A 24461-nucleotide genomic window follows, 5' to 3' on the forward strand; every position below is an offset into this window, starting at 1 on the left:
CGTCCATAAGCAGACAGAGAAAAATCAGAGCAGGACGCTGGAGAGAAAGGCTGCCCCGCTTGTTAAGACACAAACCAAAGAGCTTTACAGGAACATCATGCAGTCCTCCACAACTAAACTGCTGACAAGAGCTGTAAGTCATGAGTACTCTCCTCAATCATGTTCTCTTCCATAGTGTCTACCTGGTGATTAACAGCGGTCCTCTCAATGTAACATTTACAGTAAAAAGAGAGAAAATATTACAGAGGTAATTCCCTTCGGCTTCTTATTGACATTTTATTATCAACAACACTCCCTGTTCCCAGAAATGAATGGAGCGTAACATTTGATTTAGGTCATGTGCTTAATTCAGGCCCGTTGAGTCAGAGATGCACAAGGATGTCCAGAAGAGTCTGTTTGTTTGTGTGTGTGTGTGTGTGTGTGTGTGTGTGTGTGTGTGTGTGTGTGTGCGTGTGAGAGAGAGAGAGAGAGAGAGAGAAAGAGAGAAAGAGAGAATGAGTGAGTGAGTGGGAACCAACTCAGGATCAATTTTATGGTCCACCAGCATCACTAATGACTACTGTGTGACCTGTAGTGTGTGTTTGTGTGTGTGTGTATGTTTGTGTGTGTGTGTGTGTGTGTGTGTGTGTGTGTGTGTGTGTGTAAGAGGTTGTGTTGGACCAACATCATATTTTGTATGAGTAAATAAGGACTAAATACATAACAGCTGGACTTTTAAAAAACAGCAAAAGTATTTCTATTTTACTGTTTTACGCCATACTCCAGACCACGATAAGAGTCAGCTCAAAAAAACAAAATACGCCAATTTTACTGAATTTTAAAGTAGAGTAGTGCAAAGAGGTCTAGCTTAGCTTAGCTTAGCTTAGCTTAGCAGAAAGACTGCAAACGGGGGTAAACTGCTAGCCTAGCTCAGTCAAAAATCACATGTTGTGTAGAGGTAACTGTGGCTACCCCACCCTGTAGTTTTTGAATTTAATAGTGGCTATTTTGCTAACTTGGTTTGGGGTCCTCCCTATGTTCCCAGGGTCTAATGTTCCAAGAGTCCAATGTTCCAAATGTCCAATGTTCCAAGGTCCAATGTTCCAAGTTTCAATGTTCTAAGGGTCCATGTTCCCAGGGTCCAATGTTCTAAGGGTCCATGTTCCCAGGGTCCAATGTTCTAAGGGTCCATGTTCCGAGGGTCCAATTTTCCAAGGGTCCTTGTTCCCAGGGTCCAATGTTCCAAGGGTCCAAAGTTCTTGATATAAACTAACATTGTAGGAGACTGGTGGGGGTTATCTTTGCAGTTAAAATGGCAAACAAATGAAAGAAGATGAACATTTCTTCTTCTGTTTGTTGTAGACTTTATTAAAAAGTAAAAGTAAAACAAGTTATTTTCAAAAAGAAGAAAACTCTAATATTTTGCTGTCAACAGAACAGGCAAGCAGTTTATTACTGCTCCCAGTCCAGTCTTTGTGCTAAGCTAATCTTACTGCGTCCTAGAGCTCTGTACTGACAAACAGTCAGTACTTCAGTAAGAAACTAATTAATCCATCCATCCATCTTCATCCACTTATCTGGTATCGGGTCTCAGGGTCAGCAGCTCCAGCAGGGAACCCAAACTTCCCTTTCCTAAGCCACATCGACCAGCTTTGACTGGGGGGTCCCGAGGCGTTCCCAGGCCAGGTTGGACACATAATCTCTCCAGCTAGTCCTGGGTCTTTCCCGTGGTCTTCTCCCTGCTGGACATGCCTGGAACACCTCCCTAGGGAGGCGTCCAGGAGGCATCCTTACCAGATGCCCGAACCACCTCAACTGGCTACTTTTGACGCGAAGGAGCAGCGGCTCTACTCCGAGCTCCTCTCGGATACTCGGAAACTAGTTAATGTTAGCACAAAACCGAAATCACCAAAGATTAATAGATTATTAATTCACAGTAACAAAGAACACACAAATGAACCAGAACAAAGGTTAAGGTTTCCATGTCCCACATATGGAAACTCAGTTGTTCATAGTCATTAGCTTAACCTGAAGGTATTATGTCACAATGCCAAACATACAGTTCATAGAAAACCACTTTAAGTAGGCTACAGCTTTTAACATTATTATGTTAAGTACTTCTTTGATTATCTCTTATGAAGTGCTTCTACAACCTTTATTCAACCTCCACCTGCCAGTTGTTATTTTTTTCTCTCTCACAAATATATTTGTAACTCTTAAAAACTCTACAGACCCCAACTGTTTTCTGCCTAAACAAGGTGATTATCTGTCACATGTTAAAATAGCCGACATCTCTCTGGTGGCTGAAAGGAATTTACTGTATGTCTTGACTGACTGAACACATTGTCTTGTGTGTGACTGAGTTAAAATGATTTCCCAGACTTCCTAAAATAGAGGATTCTAGTGTTTTAATTTAGTTTTGGCTTTAAATCCGATTGGAAAAGGGGTAACACGGTGTAACTTGTTTTACGTTTTTTTTCATCAGCAGTTCAAAGAAATTGTTCACAATACGTTACTCCAAGGGAAATGACAGCCTCATTACCGCATCTCGTGGCCATAGTTTCTTTACGAAATTATGATCCAAGGAATAAATAACAGATAAAAAGAGTCTTGTTCAGATGGCCAGGCCCTTTTATCTCACTGCAGCAAAGAAGCGTCCAGTAACATGACTGGTAAGATTACTAAAATGATAGTTATCATCAAAGAGAGCGCTAGTGATAACAGAAAGCCTTCCAGCGGGCTTTTTAAATCAGTGATTCACATACATACCCATCCACAAATCTTACATCTTAAATTGAGAATACTTCAACAAGACAGAATTGAGCTCCATTATCACATTAAGTTCCTCCAAACTGCATTAAGGCATGAAGTGGAATCCATTTATTTCCCTAACAGTGTATTTAATGAGGTGACGCACCATTTCATTCCACTTTAACTAAACAAAATTGCTTGTTTGTTGAGTTTGGAAATTATCAGTTGCATTTAAAAATACACAGCGCTTCAGTATGTGGGCTGCCTGTGATATATGGTGTGTAATTATACAACCATAGAGACGTTACCATGTGATACTGTACATGGGAAGGGACTTGAGGCCATTATTTAACTTCTCCCACAGCAGCTTTTTCAGGAGAAGAAGAAGAAGAAAATAGCTTCCCGTGGGTTTGTGCACGAATGCAACACACACTGTATGTAACAAGGAGAGGGTGTATAGTAGGTTTTGTTGTGAAATGTAACAAAAATGGGACTGGATCATTTCTGTTTGTCATCAGCATCAAAAGTTGAGTTTAGAAAAGTGGCTTCCAGTCATCTTAGTTTGTGACCCTTTATTAAAATGAAGCAATGCATCACAGGTCCATGGCGTGTTCAACCAAAGAGTGTTCCTATCTTAGATTGGTTGTGTTAATGTCTCTATTAAGAGACCTCAAGAGGTGAAAGTATCTCAAGAAAAAAGAGAATTTTTTATTTTTGTTAAATGGTATGTTTGTTTCTTTCTTTGAATCATCACATGACACCTTACACTGTAAGAAACATGTCCTGGCAGAAAATGACCAGTGCTTTTCTTGTTAAACTTTTCTATTAATCCAAAAACTAAAAATTCAGATTTACAGTGAAACTGAATTGCCCGTCGTGGATTAGTTATCTATATGAGCTATCTGTATCTGTATCTAAGTGTACAGTAAAAGCCAGGCGTTGTGCACAGACAATGTTTAAAACGATCTGTCTGAAAAGTGAAAAAAACAATCAGCCAATAATTCAGAGTTTGAATGAAGAGTTGGTGCTGTTTTCCCGGTTTAAAAAGGGACAGCCTCGGCTCTTACAGTGATCCACGGGCCTGGAGCGGCCCGGGCGAAGCTCCATTCTCCAGACTTCCTCCATCAAATGACGACGGCTAATTGCTCTTCCATCTTCTAATTACTCAACACTTGGCAGTGCCTACATTAATTCCACAGAAAAGAGTCACACTTCGAGCTTCTTAATGAAGGGAACAAAATGCAGGAAAGGGGGACATAATTCACTCAAGCATGGGTAAATGAGACTGAACAAAGAAATGCTGCTATTTCCTGCCAAAACAGGATCCTGCTTTAGAGTGATAGTAAAAGAAAGAGCCTCAATTACTCAATTCTCATCTGAAGTTTCAGTGTTTACTTAAGAAAGAGCTGCAGTCGGGGGTGCAGGGGATTGCATGGGGAAGGAAAAAGTTTTGGTGACACTTTACTTACATAAGACACATGACACAGTCATGACACAGCCATGACACATGGACCCTAACCCTAACTTTGCATGAAAAAACCGACTGACACTTCCTAAAAGAAGTGTTATGTCATTTACGTTTATGACTTGTTCATAATGATTATGACACGTTCAAGACATTGTCATGTCAGTCTTATGTCAAGTCAAGTGTACTGTAACCAGTTTTTTTTATAATAAAAACTGCATGACTCAGATGTTTTTATGTGTTTTATTCACTCAACATGACTTTGTTTTCATGTTAGCCAGTGTTGTAACAAAGTACAAATACTTTGTTACTGTACTTATGTAGAATTTTCTCAAATCTGCCCTTACTTTCTTATTTATATTCCAGGAAACCTTCCCTTTTACTCCACTACTTTTCCTAAATAAAATGTATACTTTTACTTCACTACATTGCCCCTCAGCATCTTACTTACTACTTAGTGAAAGATTTTTCCTTACAAAAACATGTTTGTTTTCTTTGTTGACTCTGAATATGATGATTTAGAAGGTTTAGAAACCCTAAATATTATGCTTTACTATAAGGAAGCCACCATAAAGTTCACGATCAAAATTTTTCTTTTTACTTCTAAAAAAGAAGGAAAAAAAGACTTTTGAAACTAAAGTAAATATCGCATACTCAGATTGGTATTCCTTTCAAGGACTTTATACAAGACTGAAGGGGTTGTTTTGTTGTTTATTGATGAAAGTAACCACAGAAACTTTATTCTCATTTCTGAAATACTTCCTTTTAGTCTCGAGGTCTCTTTCCAGAAGGAACATCAGACTAATTAGATCCACTTGGTTTTGGGCATTTATTTGTCTTTGATGAGTTAAAAAACTCTGACTTCATCACTCAGTCTTCCCTTATTGCATAAGAAAGTAGATTTATGATTAGCACATGGACACTTGACAACAGTATCTTACAACCTTTTACCTCAAAGTAAAGCTCGAGTTAAGAAAACATTTGGCAAAAGAGCTTATTAGTTCAAAGCTCTAGCAGATTGGAATTATTTACCTGTTAAATTTGAGATCATTTTCAATGTTTGGTATGTTTAAGAATGTCACATCTTCTCTCATAAAGATGGACTGTCATTGTTTTCAATGATACTGTAAGTCATTCCCTACCTAGTGTTTATATCCTCTATATAACATTCATACCCAGTCGTAGTTAGTGAGTGATCTCATACTACCGTTTATTTATCATTGGCACCTTTTGGCCACGTAGTGGTTTTAATGTTTTGTCGAATTCATGCATGTCTTTTTTCATTTTTTTTAATAATCTCCCTGTTGTATGTAGGTTGTCGTATTGACATTTGGATTTCTATTGTTAATTCTATTTTTTAGCTACTGTTTCTTTTCTTCCTGACACTGCTATGTAATGATTGTGATATATGTTGGGACCCCTTTGAAAACGAGATTGTAGTACATTCAAGGGGTTTATCCTAACAAATACATTTAAAATAAGTCTTTCACCACAGCAACCAGCCATACTCAGACATAGGCCACACGTATGTCTTTGGAAGTTCAACAAGGCGTTCCTCCACGGGGTTGCTCGGGATAGAGAGACCATTTTAACACTCTCTGGAGGATCTTTTGTCTTTCAGCCCCCCCCCTCTGCTCCAACTACGACAACAAACCCCGCTCACACGAGGTCCAAATGTGTTCTCCAGATGCACATTGCTGAGCTCTTCCTGGTGCCGTCAAAGAGATGGCGAAGACAAACGGCAGGGCGTCTATAAATACCTGAAGCCAGGAGAAGGAAGCCTTTCCTGGGCTTACATCATGCTATTCAATCAGACCTCAGTTTACTACAACTTGTAAAGACGCACCTGATGGCTTCTAAGCAACAATCGTACAAATGAGGCATCAAAAATCCTAATTTTAGGGAAAATTGCAAAATCACGTTACAGTAGTTTTCAGTTTACATTCATTTTACGGATTTTGATTGACAACTGTTACTACCAGTCATTTGACCGTTTTTTATATTTGTAATTTTTTGTACAGTGTAAGTACTGTTTCTGTATCTGATCAGATCTTTTGAGCATTTTTGAAGACAGACGTTTTTTGTGTCTGTTTAAGAAGAAACATGTTGATTTGTACTTTTGTAATTACCTTTAAAGATTACATTCAAAGCTCATCTTACTACGTACAAGTTTCTACTTTGGTGATTTTATTGCAAGAGGTATTTTAGCATTTCTTCTTGAACATTACAGTTAATTCCTCTGTCATTCTTTGAAATTAGTTTTTTTTTATTTACCAGGAAATCTCTTGAGGGAATTGGAGGGCAACCTGCCAACACGGCCCACCATTACAAGGTCACAGAATTATACAATAGAGCATGTCAAAAACACTCAAGGGACAACTGATACATAATACAAATACAAAACTGAGTATATAAGAGCAATTGCACTCTTCAGTTACACAGTTTTCGTTTTTTTATTTATCAGTCAGTTAAATAAGTCACAACAGTGGAAAATGGGATTACAGCTATATCTGAAAGCTGAATAATGAGCTCACTGTCTGCCCCATGTGAAACTGCCACCGGGCGACCTCATCTCAAAAGAATTATATATAGTAACCTGAAATAGTATCCATAAAATATGAATGCCTTTAAATGAATAATAGAAGTGTTTGCATCAGAGTGGGGCGTGCATGTAAGAATTAACAAAGTCATAATTTATGTTCAGGTAAGATAAATGGAAAGCCATAAGGCAAACCACGCTGTGCAGAGTTGGCCACGCACCACGCTTAATCAAATAAAATGGAAAATTCTCTTCACAAAAACCACTAGTCATAACTCAAATGCCTCACAGAGTTGGGGGGGGGCAAGCAACTGTACAGGTTCTGGGGCTATAAATCACTGTGGCAGGAGGATGGGCTGCTGTTTCTTCAGGAGGGACGGGCCACAGGGCTTTGCTTTAACAAGAACACACAGACACACACACACACACACACACACACACACACACACACACACAGACACACAGACACACAGCCTCGGGCCTCAGGAAAGAGAGCGTGCGACTGAGAATTTGCTGGTGCAAACCGGGTGACCTGAACGAGGAGAGTTGTCACTTCCTTTAGTACACAGTCAGTGTAAAATAATGAACAGCCCTTTATGCCGTTTAAAAGCACACAGCACATATCTGCACATGATCTGGGAGTCTCTCCCGTTGGTCAGTTCTGGAACAGTCTCGCATCCAAAATGTCCGCCTTGTTTAATGTTACTGGGCCTGTTACTGTTAAGGTCTTGATCCAGCTCCCTGGGACTCAGAAACGTGACTCTGGGAGTCAACGATGTATGGTGGTGGACTGGTAGCTGGAGAGGTGCCAGTTCACCTCCTGGGCACTGCCAAGGTGATCTTGAGCAAAGCACTGTTCCATATGCAGCCCCACCCACGCTGACATCTGTCCATTAGTGCATGTTTAGGTACTGAGCATGTCTATGTAGTTCAGGCCTGTGTGTAATGTGTGTAAAAACAGAGTGCAAATTTTAATTTCCCCTTGCAAGATTAATAAAGTATACATTATTATAATTGAAATGTTTGTAGGGTTATTTTAGCTTTCCCTTGGTAAATATCACAGTGATGTAAATCTATATCACCGTACTGTGTAATAGTGAAGATGGCTTTGATATGTGTACTTATGGAAAAGAAGCCTCATATGGTATATGTGATAAAAAAACTGTTATTTATAAGTTCATTTATAAAAATGTGTCCTTAAATGTGACATCCCTTGTTTCAAGAAACACTTTCAGAAAACAATGTGTGCCTCTGAGTTGAAACAAATAATGTCACATTCAGAAGGCATCATTGGTCAATTGATTTTTGTAAAATAACACTACATATTTTAAGTGTATTGGACAACCTCTCTCTATGGACAAACCTCTTACCCTTTATGAAAACACAGGGCTTCATATCATCATGTTGCTGAGGGCTCAGCTGTGGCCCGGTAGCTAAAAGGAGTCCCCAGACAGACAATAGAGAAACACTACTACTAATCCGGCACAGAGGCCGTCCTCATGTCTACTTCCTGTTTTAACCCCCACAGGAAGGAAGTGAGGGCCCATTCTTACTGCAAGGGGCATTGTGAGTCTTCCTCTATGAGTTCCTGTCCTGCACAATGGGACAGTCTTGGACTCCAGCCGCACCTTATTTGACAGGGGCGTGATCACTAGAGTTAATCTTCTTTGGTCCAAAAACCATATTAGGAAAAGCACATGCTTGCTGTTCACAAAGTCCAATTATAAATGAGCCAGAACTCTAAAAGTACCATGCGTTTTGGTGATCTGTCCTTCTGTCAGGGCTGATGTTTTTAGGGATACAAACAAATCAGATACTGGTTCCTTTAATTTTAGCCAAACACTGGAAAAAAGGAGGCTTAGACTTTGTTCATGTGTGCCAAAGACTTCAAGCTTATCGTGAAGACCATGTTTGCTCTCTCTGTCTGTTTTCCCTTACTCAGTTGAAGAGTTGAGTCATTGCTGCTTATTCTCATACAAAACGGGGACCTAGATGCTCCAAACTCAGTAAAGACACGGACTTTGACATCGTATGAAATGTATAAAGCTATAGAAATTAAAAAGACAAACACATCACAGTAACTGCACTCCGCCACTTAAACTAACTGGAGAGAAAGCCACAGGCTAAAGCTAAATATACCTTTTTTTACCAGTAGCTCTGTCTCTCTCTGAAAAATATCCATTTTAATGAACTGCCGTCTGGTCAACTAAGCTTAAAAAACACAGCCAACTGATGAAGTAGCTAATTCTAATCACGAAGCTAAATTAGTTTGGCTAAACCAGACCTAGCATAGCTTAACAGGCTAACTGCCATCTCAGCTTCTGACCATGTAGATATCATGCAATTAGTTGTATTTAATATCACACCATAACTCTATTTTTACTGTGGACCTAAACTACCACATTCAAAAAAAACATGCCATGTCTGACTAAATGTTTGAAAAGCAAATTCCATTGTTACAAGCTACAAATCTAACAAGAAAAAAGACAAAGCACTGTATGTGCATACTGAAAGCAAATTAGACATTTCACAATTTATATAGTCATAAACCTTACAATAGATATGTTGGAAAAATTAAGATTAGAACGGTTTTGATTCAGTGTCGTTGGTAAACTATTTGCATTCAGACTGCTGTTTTAGTATTTCTGTCTTTCATGTGTTAATGGTGAAAGCTGAGTGACCACGCAAAGAGAACAGGATGTATCCCTGGGGCAGAACGCGTAATGTGGAGGAGATGCCGGGCCTGATCAGAGATAAGAAGGAAAGCTACTGATGGCATGAACCGAGTGGCTAACTTGACTCCCAAGTCCTTCAAAAAGACCCTGTTCTACAGTCGTTGTTCTGTACTTGCACTGAGTTGCTGTAAAACTGACTCTACTTGCAAGCAAAAAGAGAAAACACAGAGCAGAGTCGCCAGACCAATGCTCCATCTCACATCTATTGAGCTGGGCTTGGTCTGGTGATAGCCAGACTAATGGTTTTGTCCATTCTTTCATAAATACTTATCCTAACAAGATAATAGAAATGCATGTTGGGCGTCTCAGTGCAGTTTTAAACTGCATTGTATTCTACCTAACCAGATTAAAGAAAGCTCCAGAGTTCAAATATGAAGAATGAAATGTGTTTGATTTAAATGGCATGGTTGTTTTCAGATTCATACTTGTATTTTGGGTTTCCACAGGAACATGTATACATGCTTTGATGTAAAAAAAGTGTTTCACACTTTATTTTTCCTCATACTGCATGTCTGAAAATACCTGTATTCACCCTCTGTCTGAAACGTTCCGTTGTGGCGCCTGTCTCTTAAAAAAAAAAGCCCTTTCTACATCCTGGCTGTGTGCATTTCTCAGTGGATTGAGCGTTTTGATACTGTCATAGCATTTATATAGCACCTCAACCTGCTTTGTACTTTGTGATAGAAAAAGACATAGCTATTTCACTTTTTACAGTACGGGACCTTTTAAATGCAGCTTGAAAAAGAACGGATTGTTTCCCTGATGTGTGTCCAGAGACCATGACGTAGAAGCCAATATGTCCGCTCTTCTTCCTTCTTAAACCTGTACAGCAGTTAGCTTAGCCAACTGAACACTGAAAGCGTTTTTTAGCTAGAAACACTGGCCTGCTCCATTTCCCCATTCAGTGATTGCATGCTGCTACGTCAGATTTCACAATGAAAACAAGACATGTCAACTGTGCTGGTGAGGCGAACTGTAATAAATAATGCATGCTGTCTTATTTTCTGTTCTTTTTTTGGCCGTATAACGTGCTGAGAAAAAGTGTTACAAATGAGTGAACAATGTTCAGACCAGATGTGAGCAAGATCTCAGAGGTACATCCAAGTTCAAACTCAGGAAACACGTTTCTCCATGAATGAGCAACCGTACATTTGGAGGTCAGACTCTACAATGAAGACCAGTGAGATGTGTCAATTTTAGCGTCACCAAACATTACTGACCTGAATCCACTCCCTGACGGTGTCATCAGAGGGCGTCCAGCCGTTCTCCTGGTAGTTGAGGCGCGAGCGTTCAGGGGACCAGTTGGAGTTGTACTGGGAGGAGGCGGTGATCTGCTCTGAGAAAATTTCCCCCGACTCCATGCCTAGTGGCTCCATACAAGCAAAATCTGCCAAAGAAAGAAAACCTCTATTAACAAGGGCTCAACAAGAGTCCTAAATGATCATTTTTTAATGCAGACATTAGCCTCTGATGTGGTGGTTCAAAAGAAGGTATTTTCCATTTTTCTGTGTTTATCATTTTGTGTTGATAGCTACAGAAAATATAACAATTCATTTGAATCCGTTAATGTCCCAGATGGGTCTCTGTCAAAGCAAATGGCTTCAACCAATTAAAGGGATACTTTGCCGATGTTATACCAGCTCTGGGTCATCTTTTTGTTGGCAGTGTGTTCAAAGATGCATTTTTAGACCTTTATTTGACCGGACAGCCTAAGACATGAAAGAGAGAGGGGGGGAACGACTGCTTCACAACGCATCGCAGCGGACCTCCATGACGTGCTTCATGTCACCCGGGGGATCTCAGCAGACATTGGCTGCTCCCCGCTGCGTAAAGCTCCCTGTAATGGCGCCATGGATGGAAGCCAAATACCGTTCATCTAAACACACTGCCTTGACACAGAGCTTGATTTAAATCAGCAAAAAATCTCTAGCTATTTAGACGTTATCACGGAACATGAAACCCAGTGGGATCCCATTGATGACCTCGGTCATCTTTTCTACTTCAACTATAGCAAAACTAAAATGGTGGACCAGTGAACATAAAGTGTTTGTTCCTAATCACATGGCAGGGTGTCAATCAAGTTTTTATGTCCAAAATATCAACAAATGAGGAGGTAAATATTATGGTTGGATCATTAGGGGAAATGTTTGTCATGAAAATCATGACCCTTGAATATGAGCTTTTAAAAGTTTATTACACACATCAATAGCTGGATGAACAGAATATATTGGTTACTTGGTAATGGCTGATCTGAAAGAAACACCGCTAGTCGTTAATCTGTGTTAAAAAGAAAAGTTAATTTCATTTGTTTGAAAAACAAGCGTCACCCAGACAGTTGGGCAGTAGTAGAGCTCATGTGTACAGAAACAGACGCTGTTTGGTGACACTGGATTTTGCATAGTGTCCATACATTTCCACAGTCATTCTACTTGCAGACATATTGGGCTAAAACCCACATTTAAATGTTAACAAAAATCTGCTATTTTGTCTCAGGGAAGGCCATGATTGGCCAGTATGAACATTTATTGATACTAATAATATGGATGGAAACAGTACTTTAACCTCATGGTTATTGTTTCAAATCCAGTGTGCTCAACTAAAGAGTCAAAATACTAAAACATACAGTATTTCATTGTCAGAATCCTTGTTTGCTGATAATCCCATCAAGAGTGAGCTGCGGCGGGGTTAGATCAGTGGATAGAGCAGGTGCACGGTTTATGCCTTAACGAAGAGGTCCAGGGTTCGAGTCTGACCTGTGTTGATTTGTTGCATGTCTTCCTCCTCTCTCTCACCTAGCTGTCCTTTCCATTAAAGGTGGAAAAGCCCCAAAAAATTATCTTTAAAGAAAAAAAGAATGAGTTGACAGCTAAACTCGCAGCTATGTGATGGCTTTTCTTCTTCCCCTTTTTTTTACTCTAACTGAACGATAATACATTCCTTTCAGATTCAGAAAATCCCCCAAAAGGTTTTCAGGTTGGTTTTAAAACAACCCTTTGGACAAACATGTCAGTGTCTCTGGGACTACAGTGTCCACTCAGTAACAGCAGGGGAGCTGGGGGAAGGAAGGGGGTGTGGGGGGGGGGACAAAAGGAAATGATTTTTTATCTGTGTGTGGGAAGCCTGTCTGGAGACACAAGGTCTACCAGACTGACACAAACACACTTACATCATTCCAAGTTTCTTGCCACATCACCAAAAGATAGTAGAAGCTGTTTCTTTGCACTCATTGTCAATTTTTGTTATTTGACCATTTTCAGGCCCAATTGATCAAGTTTACAGCTTTCCCCAGCAGAGCAGCTCACTCATGCCAGACAATGATCTGAAGCTGATGCAAGACTATGAGAAAGAAAACCAGCACTGGATATCAGCCAGCCCCCACTTTATCCCTTAATTGCTTACTTTTATGTTTTCCTTCTGGCCTGCGTCTCCTGTCCAAAAACCTTTCTTTTTGCTCTTTTCTCATTTCAATTCATGAGACAACCATGTCTTCCTCACAGCAGGAATGGGGGACCAACTTCAACCCCATCCCTCCAGCTCCCCAAGCCAAAAAGAAAGAAAGATCGTAAAATGACGCCCCACCGATCGTCCCGGGGATCAAAGGCCCGGCTGGAAGCCATTTCTGAAGGTGATGGCCAGGACATAGCGAAAGAAAACCGTAAATTCTCCGCAGGATATCAGAGTTGGAGTCCTTAGGCGGAGGAGGCGGGTAGCACAGATCCTCCTTGAATGGAAGTTCTTTCTGAGATTCTCCAGAGAATGAATGCACTGAACGCATTGATGAAGAAATCGGAGTGAACAGAAGATAACAGGTAGGTCAGATGTATCCCTTCGCAACCCATCATGTTCAAATGTGCTCAACTGAATGGATTTTAAAAAAGGCTACTTTTTTAACACTATTATAAAGCAAAATGTGATCAAATTGAACCAATATTGGAGAGCTGGACACACATCCGATTTGATCACTTGCTAATAACAGTAAAGTCTTATTTGAGAAACAAATCTGATTTGTTTGCAGTCTGAATGTAGCCTTAGAGCCACACACACACACACACACACACACACACACACACACACACACACACACACACACACACACACACACACACACACACACACTCCTCCCCCCCACACACAGTACAGATTTATTTGATGAATACTGTATAGACAACACCCATGTACCTTGCCATTAACACTGAACATCAACAGCAGATGGCAAACACACGTAAGCATGCATGCACCCCCCCCACGCACACACACACATACGCACGCATGCACACACACACACACACACACACACACACACACACACACACACACACACACACACACACACACACACATTTTCTGCCCAGGGCAAAAACAAACAATAAAACTGAAGAACAGATAATGATGTGACCCCTCTGGTAAAATGTCTTCATGCATGTGTGATTCAGAATCATATTGCAGCTTATTGTATTCTGTTGCGATTGAAGGAGCTGGTATCACATACGTTTAACATGCAAATGAAGGCTTTACAATACGCTGCCCCTGACCCAGAACAATGTGCAGAAGGACTTAGAAAACAACTCTTTCTCAATGTTTTTGTTCGTAACTGATTTGGATGGGTTTTCACAAGTTGAATACCAATAAGAGCATTTTAACTGGGCAATCAAACCTCAATTTGTGAGCCAACATGGACCAGAGGTCCTTAAGTGCTCAAAAATGAGTACAATTTGAACATGTACAATTCTATGGCAACGGGCAAACTCCATCTGCTGATGAAGATCCTTCGATCATAGATCATATTCCCAAAAGCTCCAGCACATGTGACATTTGTTTGTCAATTACTGGATACATTTGATTAGTTTATAACTATTTTGTGAAGTGTTCTGCAAATTTATTGTGACACTTTTGCCATTTTAAATCAGGAAAAGAAAGAAAAATGGCTTCACTGACCAGCAGTTGGGACATGTAAATCCTGACCTAAACACTACATAAATACACAGTCAACTGACTTTAAGTCATTAAATATCAATTTAGAGCAGTGGTATGTGGAATTTTAATGTTCATTCCTCCCAAAGTGCCCATGTTAGCCACTGTGGGACTTTAGGTAAACTCACCTCTCACATTCCTACCCAGGGGGGACTGGGGGTGAGGTTACAAGAGTGCAAAAACCATTCGGGTCAACATAACTTATCTTTCCAGGCATTCCTACAGGGTCACACAGTTAGTTTTTTTTAACATGTGGACACAACACCACACATTAACAGGAAGCATAACCAAGAACAACTCTTGAAATCATTGTTAAACAGGAGGAGATACGAGTTAAAAGAAGTTGCAGCTAAGGGATAAGATTACTAATTATCATATTATTTTAGTGAGTACTCAAAATAACTACAAATAACTACTTTTAGGGAAATCTGTTTATGTTTTGTTGCACGTTTCTGGATTATTTTTTTTTAATTATATATCTTCCAATGTTTTGCAATATCAGACGTTTAAATAACCAAATATTTACACCGGTATCAGCCTTAAAAAGTTATCTAGGTCCCTCACTAATGCCAGACAACGTGTCTACCCTTCACACCTCCCACACCCCCCACGCCTCCCTTTTTCATGGCTACTCCAGCTGCTCACCCTCATCCTCGTGTCCTGGGGGGAGGCTCCTCTCGCGGATGGTGTAATTGGCGGAGAATCCCTCTCTGGCGATGGCGTTGTCAGTGGTGATGGTCATGGACAGGATGCCCGTGTAGGAGATCACACGGCCCGGGGACGTCTGGCCACAGTAGCGGCCGATGTGGGGGCCCACTGAGGGAAGAGGGGGGGGGGGGGGGGGGGGGGGGGGGGGGGAGAGACACCAGAGGAGAAAGAGGGATAGTGAAGAGACAAATAGAGTGAAAGATGGAGCAGGGGAGAAAAGGGAGAATGTCAGCTTCATCACTCATCAACTGACCAGCGCTTTTTATTATCCACTTTGTCCTTTTCTGCCTTCACTGTCCTGGAAAATGTTTCGTCACTTTGAGGGAAAACACAGAAGCTTGATATTTGTTTTATCTAATTTACACATTCACATCTTAGAATGGAAGACCTGACATCTAATTGCAACAATGATATAACATACAGTACTTTTTTAATAATGGAAAGTTCTCAGATTATTAGAAGCAATGCTGTGAGAGTAGTGAAGTATTGCTGATAGAAGAAAAATTGAAATAGTCAAATTGTTTTCACAAAGTTCTGACAGAAATATGGGTTTTAATAAATCCAGAAATAATCATCGCTAGATGGTGGTTTGTCTGATTAAATCTTACCAGAAAAAAATCCAATAATTTCCTTTTGAAAAACAGAGTTACAGCTCTCAAAGAAAAACCAACACCAGTGCATGATGGGAACGTTTGGTGTCCGTGTTAACATTGCAAACGCGTTTGATGGGATGTAAAACTATCATCGTGGTCTTCACCCTGCTGCAGAGTTGCTTTGTTATCTGCGCACACGCACACACACACACACACACACACACACACACACACACACACACACACACACACACACACACACACACACACACACACACACACACACACACACACACACACACACCATCCAAGAGGAAAAGCCTGGCATGTTATGTCTGCTGGCATGGCTTTAAAGTGTGTGTCACTGTCTGTATACCTGTGCCAGTCTTTGTGTCCCTCAGGTTTTTCCCATGCCAGTCTCATCCCTGGCAATAACCAGCAACGCATTGGGCACAGTAGCAGGTATTGTGGGCATCCTGGCAACCTACTCAGGCCTGTCCAAGGTATGTAGCTCTCACCATTATCTGCACACTGTACGGCTAATTAGACAACAATGGGAGCCGAAAAAGGCTGTCCAAACCACAGGAGTGTGAACAGAGAGTGGAGCAGGACACACCAACGTCATTGATGTGCCGAAGAGACAATTTTACAAATGTAGTTGGTGAGGGAACACTGAGCAAGCTGTGAAGGAGTCTCTCTCAGTACATCCAGCCTCCGTGTGTGCACAGGAGGACGAGTCTCAAGTAAAATATCAAATTTATCACATTAACAGCTGAGCCATTTATGATTATTATCAACTGTGAGCGCACTAACACTTCTGTAGGTTGAAGGCATTGTATAGTAGCTTTTTTTAGGGTTTGACGTAAAGGCGCTAGTAAAGGTTGGATTTTTTTTTTAACCTTTGGACAAAGCCAGGCTGGATAGTTCCAATATCTCAAGTCTTATGCTAAGCTAAGCTAACTGGTTGCTGGCTATGGCTTCCGAGCAGACACGAGAGTGCCGTTGATGCTGTCGTCTTAGCCTTAGCACCTAATTTGACAGTTTTGGATCTTCTTGTAGTTCTTTTATTGCTCCTTTGCACAGATGCGTTGTTTTGGTAAAAAACACTGTTGAACTTCCTTTCAATGGAAGAATAGTGACTAGAGATGTATAGTAACGAAGTAGAACTACTTCACAACTGTACTCGGGTACTAAAAGGCTGTATCTGTACTCTATCCTGAATATTGTTTTTTGTTTCTCCTACTTTCACTTTATGAGGTTTTCTAACATTAATATGCACAAGTTGAAAAATAATGAACCACTTTGTTAAACTGCAGAAAGAAACCAATGACTAGCAAGGTATCTTCTTTAGTATTCTATATATTTTTAAGTAAGAACCTTTTAAGAGATATTTGTGGTTTTGTAGGAAACCAATAAGCCTGGTCAAAAGTAGACGTTAAACAGGCAAGCCAAGTTTAGTAGAAAACGTTTTTAAAATCTTCTATTTCAACATCAGTGTAGCCAGAGAGCTTCTTCTGTCTCTGTGTTGCCGTTCTAACCTCTGGTGGATTTTTGAGGACTATGGTTACCTGGTCCTCAGGCCTCTGCAGGGTAAATCCGGACAGCTTGCTGGACTAGTAGACTCTACTTTAGCAGAGGCACCGTGGCTCCGTCCAGCGCTTAGCACCGCCCAAAATGATTGTGATTGGTGATTGAAATGCCAATGAATCAAAGAATGTTTATCTCCCATCCCAGAATGCTGTGAAGACTAGCCAGACCTTCCTCCCCTGAGCTGTGAAGGAAGGTCTGCCAATGCAAGACTACCTCCTCTTGTCTTCATCTATCTTTTGCCTCTGTGTTCTCCTTCGCCTCCATCACTCAGTCCAAGCTGGTCCCACCTGCAGGGGAGCCATCCATCCTTTGTTCTTCTCCCTCCTCCTTGCCTCTACCTCCACACGTCTGTTTTCTGTCAACATCTGCTGGGAGAAACCTCCTTGAGCACTTCTCATCCTTCTCTTCTCTCTGCTGCTTCACAGCTCGGCATTTTCATCCCCTGCATCTGTGTTCCATTTCCCCCTGTCCTTACCCTCCACCTGTTGTTCCTCCTTCAATTCTTACACCTTTGTCTCTGTTCTGTCTGACAGTTTTCATTTGATCGCTTTGCTCTATGTTGGTAGGGAATCTATTTTTAGCATCTTCTGTTCTGAGACAGAGGCTAAAACTAAAAAAAGAACTTGAGAGTTCATGAAATGCCCCAGAAATCCTCAGAAATTGAAATTAAGCAGACAAAAATACCCCTTACTGTACGCACGGTTTTTTTTGGTTATCAATTGTTTTGACCTGGTTTTGTACTGTTCTACAGGCGGCCATTATACTTTATTTCTTTGCCAGGGTCTCAAACTGAAACATAGCCTTTCATAAAATACTTTTTAAAGTTTCTTTTTTTGACCTAGTTGGGGAAATGTGGATGTTAAAGTGAGTGAAAACAACAAAAATATGAACAATTCCAAATTGTAGCATTGTACTTCTGAACTTGTTTTAGTGCAAGTTGATTCCAGCTTTACTCTCATCTTTTTTCAAGGCTTCCCTAGAAATATTTAGTTTATTAACCAGCTTGAGCTCCCGTTTTAACCAACATTTCCTCCATCTTTCTCATCCACCCCAGCCTGAGCCAAACCCTCTGCTCACCTGCGGGGAAGCCGTCCCAGATCTCCAGCCAGTCGTATCGGCAGAGGGCGCCCGGCGGCGGCGTGGTGTCGGGCTCCATGTCAAAGCTGTCGAACTCCACCACAATCTCAGACATCTTGGGGGCGAAGATCATGAAGGTGCAGTCCAGGTTGTTGGGGTACTTCTCTGGGAAGCCCGGCGTCTTGACGACGCCTCTGGGAGCTGTGAAGTTCCTGGAACATTCTGGGCCTGCGAGGGGAGAAGAGGACAGAGGTGTGAACTCTCAGGGATCGGTGTTCAGACATCTCTTTCACTTCAAATATGTCCTTCAGTAATTTTTGCAAAATAATCCATTTGAGGTACTGAAAGCTGAGACACTGACTTATTCATAGCTGCTTCGTGCGTCAGGTCTTTGAAATCTGCCAGAATATCAATGAAAGAAACCTTTCTGCCCGTTTGGACTGATACTACTTATACAGTTTTTTATATTTTTGACCTTTGGTGTTTTTTGTTCTGCAAAAATAACGATATAGAAATTTTGGAAATGCAACACCCTGAAAGGCGGCCTGACACACTTTTACTGCAGCAACTTAAATGGAATAAAGATTAGCTAGAGTCTTTAAACTAGATTTTCTCCTTAAAGGTCCCATGACATGGTGCTTTTTGGATGCTTTTATATAGACCTTACTGGGCTCCTAATACTGTATCTGAAGTCTCTTTTATGTAGACCTTAGTGGTCCCTAATACTGTATCTGAAGTCTCTTTTATATAGACCTTAGTGGTCCCTAATACTGTATCTGAAGTCTCTTTATATAGACCTTAGTGGTCCCCAATGCTGTATCTGAAGTCTCTTTATATAGACCTTAGTGGTCCCTAATACTGTATCTGAAGTCTCTTTTATATAGACCTTAGTGGTCCCTAATACTGTATCTGAAGTCTCTTTATATAGACCTTAGTGGTCTCCTAATACTGTATCTGAAGTCTCTTTTATATAGACCTTAGTGGTCCCCTAATACTGTATCTGAAGTCTCTTTTATATAGACCTTAGTGGTCCCCTAATACTGTATCTGAAGTCTCTTTTATATACCCCTTAGTGGTCCCTAATACTGTATCTTAAGTCTCTTTTATATAGACCTTAGTGGTCCCTAATACTGTATCTGAAGTCTCTTTATAAAGAACTTAATGGTCCCCTAATACTGTATCTGAAGTCTCTTTTATATAGATTTATGATCATTATATAAAAATGTAACTACACGTCCAAAGCGACGAAGGAGAGGGTTAACTTTTCCTGCTAAAGATTTCCCACCTTGATCAGAAATCCCAGAGGAGGCACTTTGTTTCTCTCATTGTGACTCTAGAGCCGGTGCTCGCTCCGAAGCTAATCGCAGGCACTCTCTTACTTCTCCCTCGCTCTACCACACACATCTCCCACACACACACACAATAACACATATGCTGGCTCGACGCACACACCAGCGCACAAGTATAAATACCAGGCCACTCACGTAGACTACGGTGAAAGCTCTGGGTTGAGCCTCCGCACAACCATATCACAGCCTTTAATGAGACAGGATTTTGTCTTTTAACAATGTTTTAAAAGAAACACATGGAACATGAAATAAGAAACACCCCTTCACCGGAACCAGATAAAGTGACTCATTTGCCTTAAAAATAGGACAACAAGCAGAATTCTGCCTTTAAGAGCCAGTAACAGACTAAATGGGTAGTAGTATTCTTCACATATAACCTGGGCTTTATTGATAAAACTCATGTCACTCCGTCCAATCAGACACATTTGGTCCCCTCCCCATGTCGGAGCCGTCTGTGTCTGTGTTGTGACTGGGGGACAGTCCCAGACACTGAGAGGCTGTTTACACAGACAGACACACACACACACACAGATGCACTCATAGACTGACAAATACCACCCTATTAGCTCATTAGACACATCCAAATGGGCACACATGCTACACTACATAATCATTCAACCACAACCTTAAAATCTGTCTTCAAGTCAAATATCAGGGCTGTCCTCGACTTTGTGGATTCACTTATTCCCTCTTAGGTTAATACACACGTGCTTTGTGATATTAGATAATATCTTTGAGGGGTATTACTGTAATGCTCTGATTTTTTTCTTGCTGCCTATTTTTCGATATGTACAGCACTTATAGTCATTTGTAACCATATACTGTATCTCTGCGTAACCCACAAAGAGAATCCCCACAAACTGCTGCTACTGCTGTTATTTTTAACCCTTGGGAGATGATGCTTAATTATCTGACACTTTCATTCATGCATCTTAACACTTTCAGGTGTTAAGATCCTCAGCTGTGTTGTGTTTACCTAGCTCATTTTTCATAATTCATCCCACCATTGTTGTCGTAGTGCATTGGTGTTGCACTACATTATGATCAAGGCATTCTCCAATCCTGTAAAATCCTTTCCTGAATAAATAGAGACTTAAATCCTGCAGGTGGTACATTTCCACGTAGTCTCATCATCTTTTCATTAAGTTAATGTTGTGTCTCTGCAAGCTCTGCTTCTTGTCTTGACTTGTATTTTCTTAGCTCTGTTTACGTTCAATGCATGTGCAACATGATATATGTGACATTAAAATTAGTCTATGTGTTGAACTTTTTTTTTAGCATTTTGTCTATTTATTTCCATGCATGAATCGGCAATATTTTACTGTATGAAGCATGCGTGTTTGAAAAGGTGCCGTGTAGCTTGCAATGCTTAGAGCACATACTCATGATGTTACAGACAGGCACAGAAAGCATTATGCAATGATTTGTTTCACTCATACAACACAAAACAGAGTTCCACCCACGCACATAATTCCTGGTAAGCATCACATGCTCCTCTGGACTGTAGGATAATGAAATAACGGCTTTTTAACAGATAACAGTCAAAAACTAAAATACAAATCCACTAAGCGGTAACATCTGACATAAGGGTCTCCTGATGCGACGAGGAAACACAGCAGCTGTTTTTTTGTACACAAGCTGTTTTCTCTTCCGTCACATCCACACTGCCGATACCGCTCGTAGAAAATTTCTGCGTCGCATCCGTCAACTGGCGGCTAAAAGGTCACGCCTCCCTTGTCGTAAAGTGACAACGGCAAGGTTGCAAGACGGTGACTGATCTCTGTGGGTGAAAGACGACAAGGCCTGGACGAGGGTCAAGCGTCCCTTAGAGGCACAAGGGGTGTGTGTGTGTGTGTGTCTGTGTTGGGGGTTCTTATGTTGCCAGCCCAGATGTGACCTGCATGTTTGCTGAGCATGCCTGTAAACGTGAATCCTCATACAGACACACACACTCCATTGGAGCCCTTGCTGTTGACACAGGTGGTGTCATTAAAAGGGCGACAAGATGAATGACGTGTAAGGGATGAGGCAGGCTTCCATCCTGCTCAGCTGGCACACTTTCCAGTGTCTGCGTGTGTGAGTGTGTGTGTGTATCAAATGTGCAGATGGGTTGAGTAAATCTAGCCCTCGTGAGAGATCTCTGCTGCTGTTTTTCTATCAAGGTCAAAAATGACAGTAATGTGATTTCAGGGCAGAAATATCCTTGAAAGTTCATACAATGTCTAGAAAATAAATAAAAAAAACTATTAGAACACCTTCTACACTATCATGCAAGGGATGGGACTGTGTGGTTGCACGATACACTTCTTCATAGTCAGTGTGTTAGATACAGTAGATGGGGGTCGGCACGTCCATATTTTTGGAGAAGTAGGCAGGAGTACCGACACAGAAGCTAAGCAATGTCCTGCTGTGGACGAGGGGGGGGGGGGGCTAAGTGGATGCTATATTTAGATGTTTTATATTTTCAGCTCTGTACCTTGCCCTCAAACAGCCCTTTGTCACAGGGAACTGAAGCCACCAGACTCCTTTGACAAAAACAGCCATTTAAACTCGCAGAACATGGGAGTTGTTGCTCTATTGCCACCACTGGTTAGTTTATTTATTCATTTTTTTGTTCCCAACCCTTGAAGTCAGACTCAGTGGGGAGTGAAACCAAAGCAGAGGGACAGACACGGAGCTGTAGCCGAGCCAAAGTAGAACACTTAATAAGTCATTAACTTTATCGGTTATCAGGCAAATAAAACATTGATACGGATACTCTGTAAACTGCCGAAAAAACGGCCCAATAATCAGCCATAATCGGTCTATCTCTAGTCTAAAATGTGTTTAGCTGCTGCCCCCGTCCACAGCTTCTGTGTCCGTACTCCTCCTTGCTTCTACAAACTGGGGGCGGGCTGACCCCCGTCTGCTGTAGTTAACACACTATGGAGACGTATACAATCCCACTTCAAAAGATCCAAACAATCCCTTTAATGTGAGATCTGAACCTTATGGGCAACTTTCGGTTTCAGTTTTTGAGCCCGTCCCCAGCTGATTGTTTGATCATACTTAACCTTTTGATCTGAGGACAGCAAGTACACTAAAAAGTGGAATAAATTGCCGACTTTATAAAAAGCGCTGCATAAACAATGTTGTAAACTAGAAAGCATTCAGAGCCTGCATTTCTTCAACCAGGCTTCATTCAAAAAGTACATAAACCCATAAAAAATGAACAAAAACGTTAAAACATGTCACAAATTCTTTAACCAATAAATTTGGCTCTGTGGCTAAACTGTCCACCAAAGTTCATTTTATCTGTAAAAAGAAAATAAAAAGAAGAATTTTCTCTCTGTTTAAATGTCCCAAAATGACAAAGTTGCCCCTCAGAAATCACCAATATTAGTCACCAATATGGGACTGTGTTTGCATATCTAAAAGTGCTCAAAGACAGCGCATACACACCCTATTGTGTGTTGGAGCGTATCTGTTATTATGTAACATCGCTTTTGCAATGTATACTTTACTCAAACAGCATGTTACATTGCTCCCATCTCTCATTCTCTGTCAATGCCCCCCCCCTTTTCAACTTCACCACTGAGACATGTGTTTTTGGTTAAAAACCTGCAGTAAACGATGGAGTCGGTGCAAATATAGTTCCAGGACGCTGAAGAGGGCTCACGTGGCTATCATCTATAAATGTTCTGTGGTTAGCAGAGGGTGGAGTTATAGTTATGAGAGGCGGTTGTGCCAGAGCTTTACAGCCCGATGCAAATTAGTCCAGAGATTTACCCATCTGTAAGGCCAAATAGAACTTGTCATCTGAGCGAGGGTTACGGCTTTTTGTGGCTGTGTTCTGGGGTTTTCTCATCATAATGACAGACGAGGAGGAGAGAGACCAAAACAAGGGAGGAGAGGTAAAAACAGGACTTAATGATATTGCCTCTAAAGTTCCGTCGTGTGTCTGACACTGACTCCTCAGGTACTTTAAGCTGCTGACACGCCGACCAGACGGCTAACCCTCGGCGGAAAAAACAGTCGGACTGATCAGTCTCCCCGAGTTGGTCAGTCGGACTGATCAGTCTCCCCGAGTTGGTCCACAAAGTTCCTCTCAACACGCGTCACTTGGGTTTGGTTTCTCCGGAAATTCAAAACCAGACTGTCATTGTGGCTTGTTCAGAATATAATCTCATATTTTACTAAAATAGCTTACCGAAACGTGTTTCTGAAAACAATTAAGGGAGAAATCGGCGGTACAGCTGCTAAATCTTCTTTTCAGATCCACAAAGGTCAGTTTAAGAGATTTTAATCAGATTTTGAGAGAGACTCTAGTCACGCTCATCCCGCTCCTAGTTTCCGGGTTACTTCTCCACCAATCAGATTGGTTATTTCAGTCTGACAGCTGGCAGTGCCCGCCTTATGGCTAAGCACGTGCGGTGGCCAGAACGAAGGCCGACAGCACCGAACACACCGAGCAGACTTGAGTCACCACCTCTATTCACCACCTTTATTGAGTCTATCCTCGGAAACTTAATATGATATGTATTTGCTATAATGCACGTATGACCATTTACTATAAGCTATATTTACTTAAAAAAATCAAATACAAGAAACCACTGTTGAAATGTTGGTAATTGTGTTACAAATTGCCTGATTGCTTTTTGTTTCTTCATTGATAAAAGTTATGAAATGAGATCAGAGGATCTCATTTGGATAATATATATATAT

At 41.0% G+C, this 24461-nt stretch overlaps 1 protein-coding gene across 1 annotated transcript in view; it reads right to left on the reverse strand.

Moving 5' to 3' along the window:
• Positions 1–24461, reverse strand: part of LOC117954738 (neuropilin-1a-like) — a 79162-nt gene that overhangs the window by 22863 nt on the left and 31838 nt on the right. The window contains exons 4-6 of the mRNA XM_034888700.1: positions 18409–18636; positions 15086–15256; positions 10690–10856 (exon numbers count right to left, since the gene is read on the reverse strand). Of these exons, the coding sequence (XP_034744591.1) occupies positions 10690–10856; positions 15086–15256; positions 18409–18636 (566 nt within the window). The remainder of the gene's footprint in view (positions 1–10689; positions 10857–15085; positions 15257–18408; positions 18637–24461) is intronic.

Source organism: Etheostoma cragini, chromosome 12, assembly GCF_013103735.1.
Source record: "Etheostoma cragini isolate CJK2018 chromosome 12, CSU_Ecrag_1.0, whole genome shotgun sequence".
In the NCBI taxonomy this organism is placed as follows: domain Eukaryota; kingdom Metazoa; phylum Chordata; class Actinopteri; order Perciformes; family Percidae; genus Etheostoma; species Etheostoma cragini.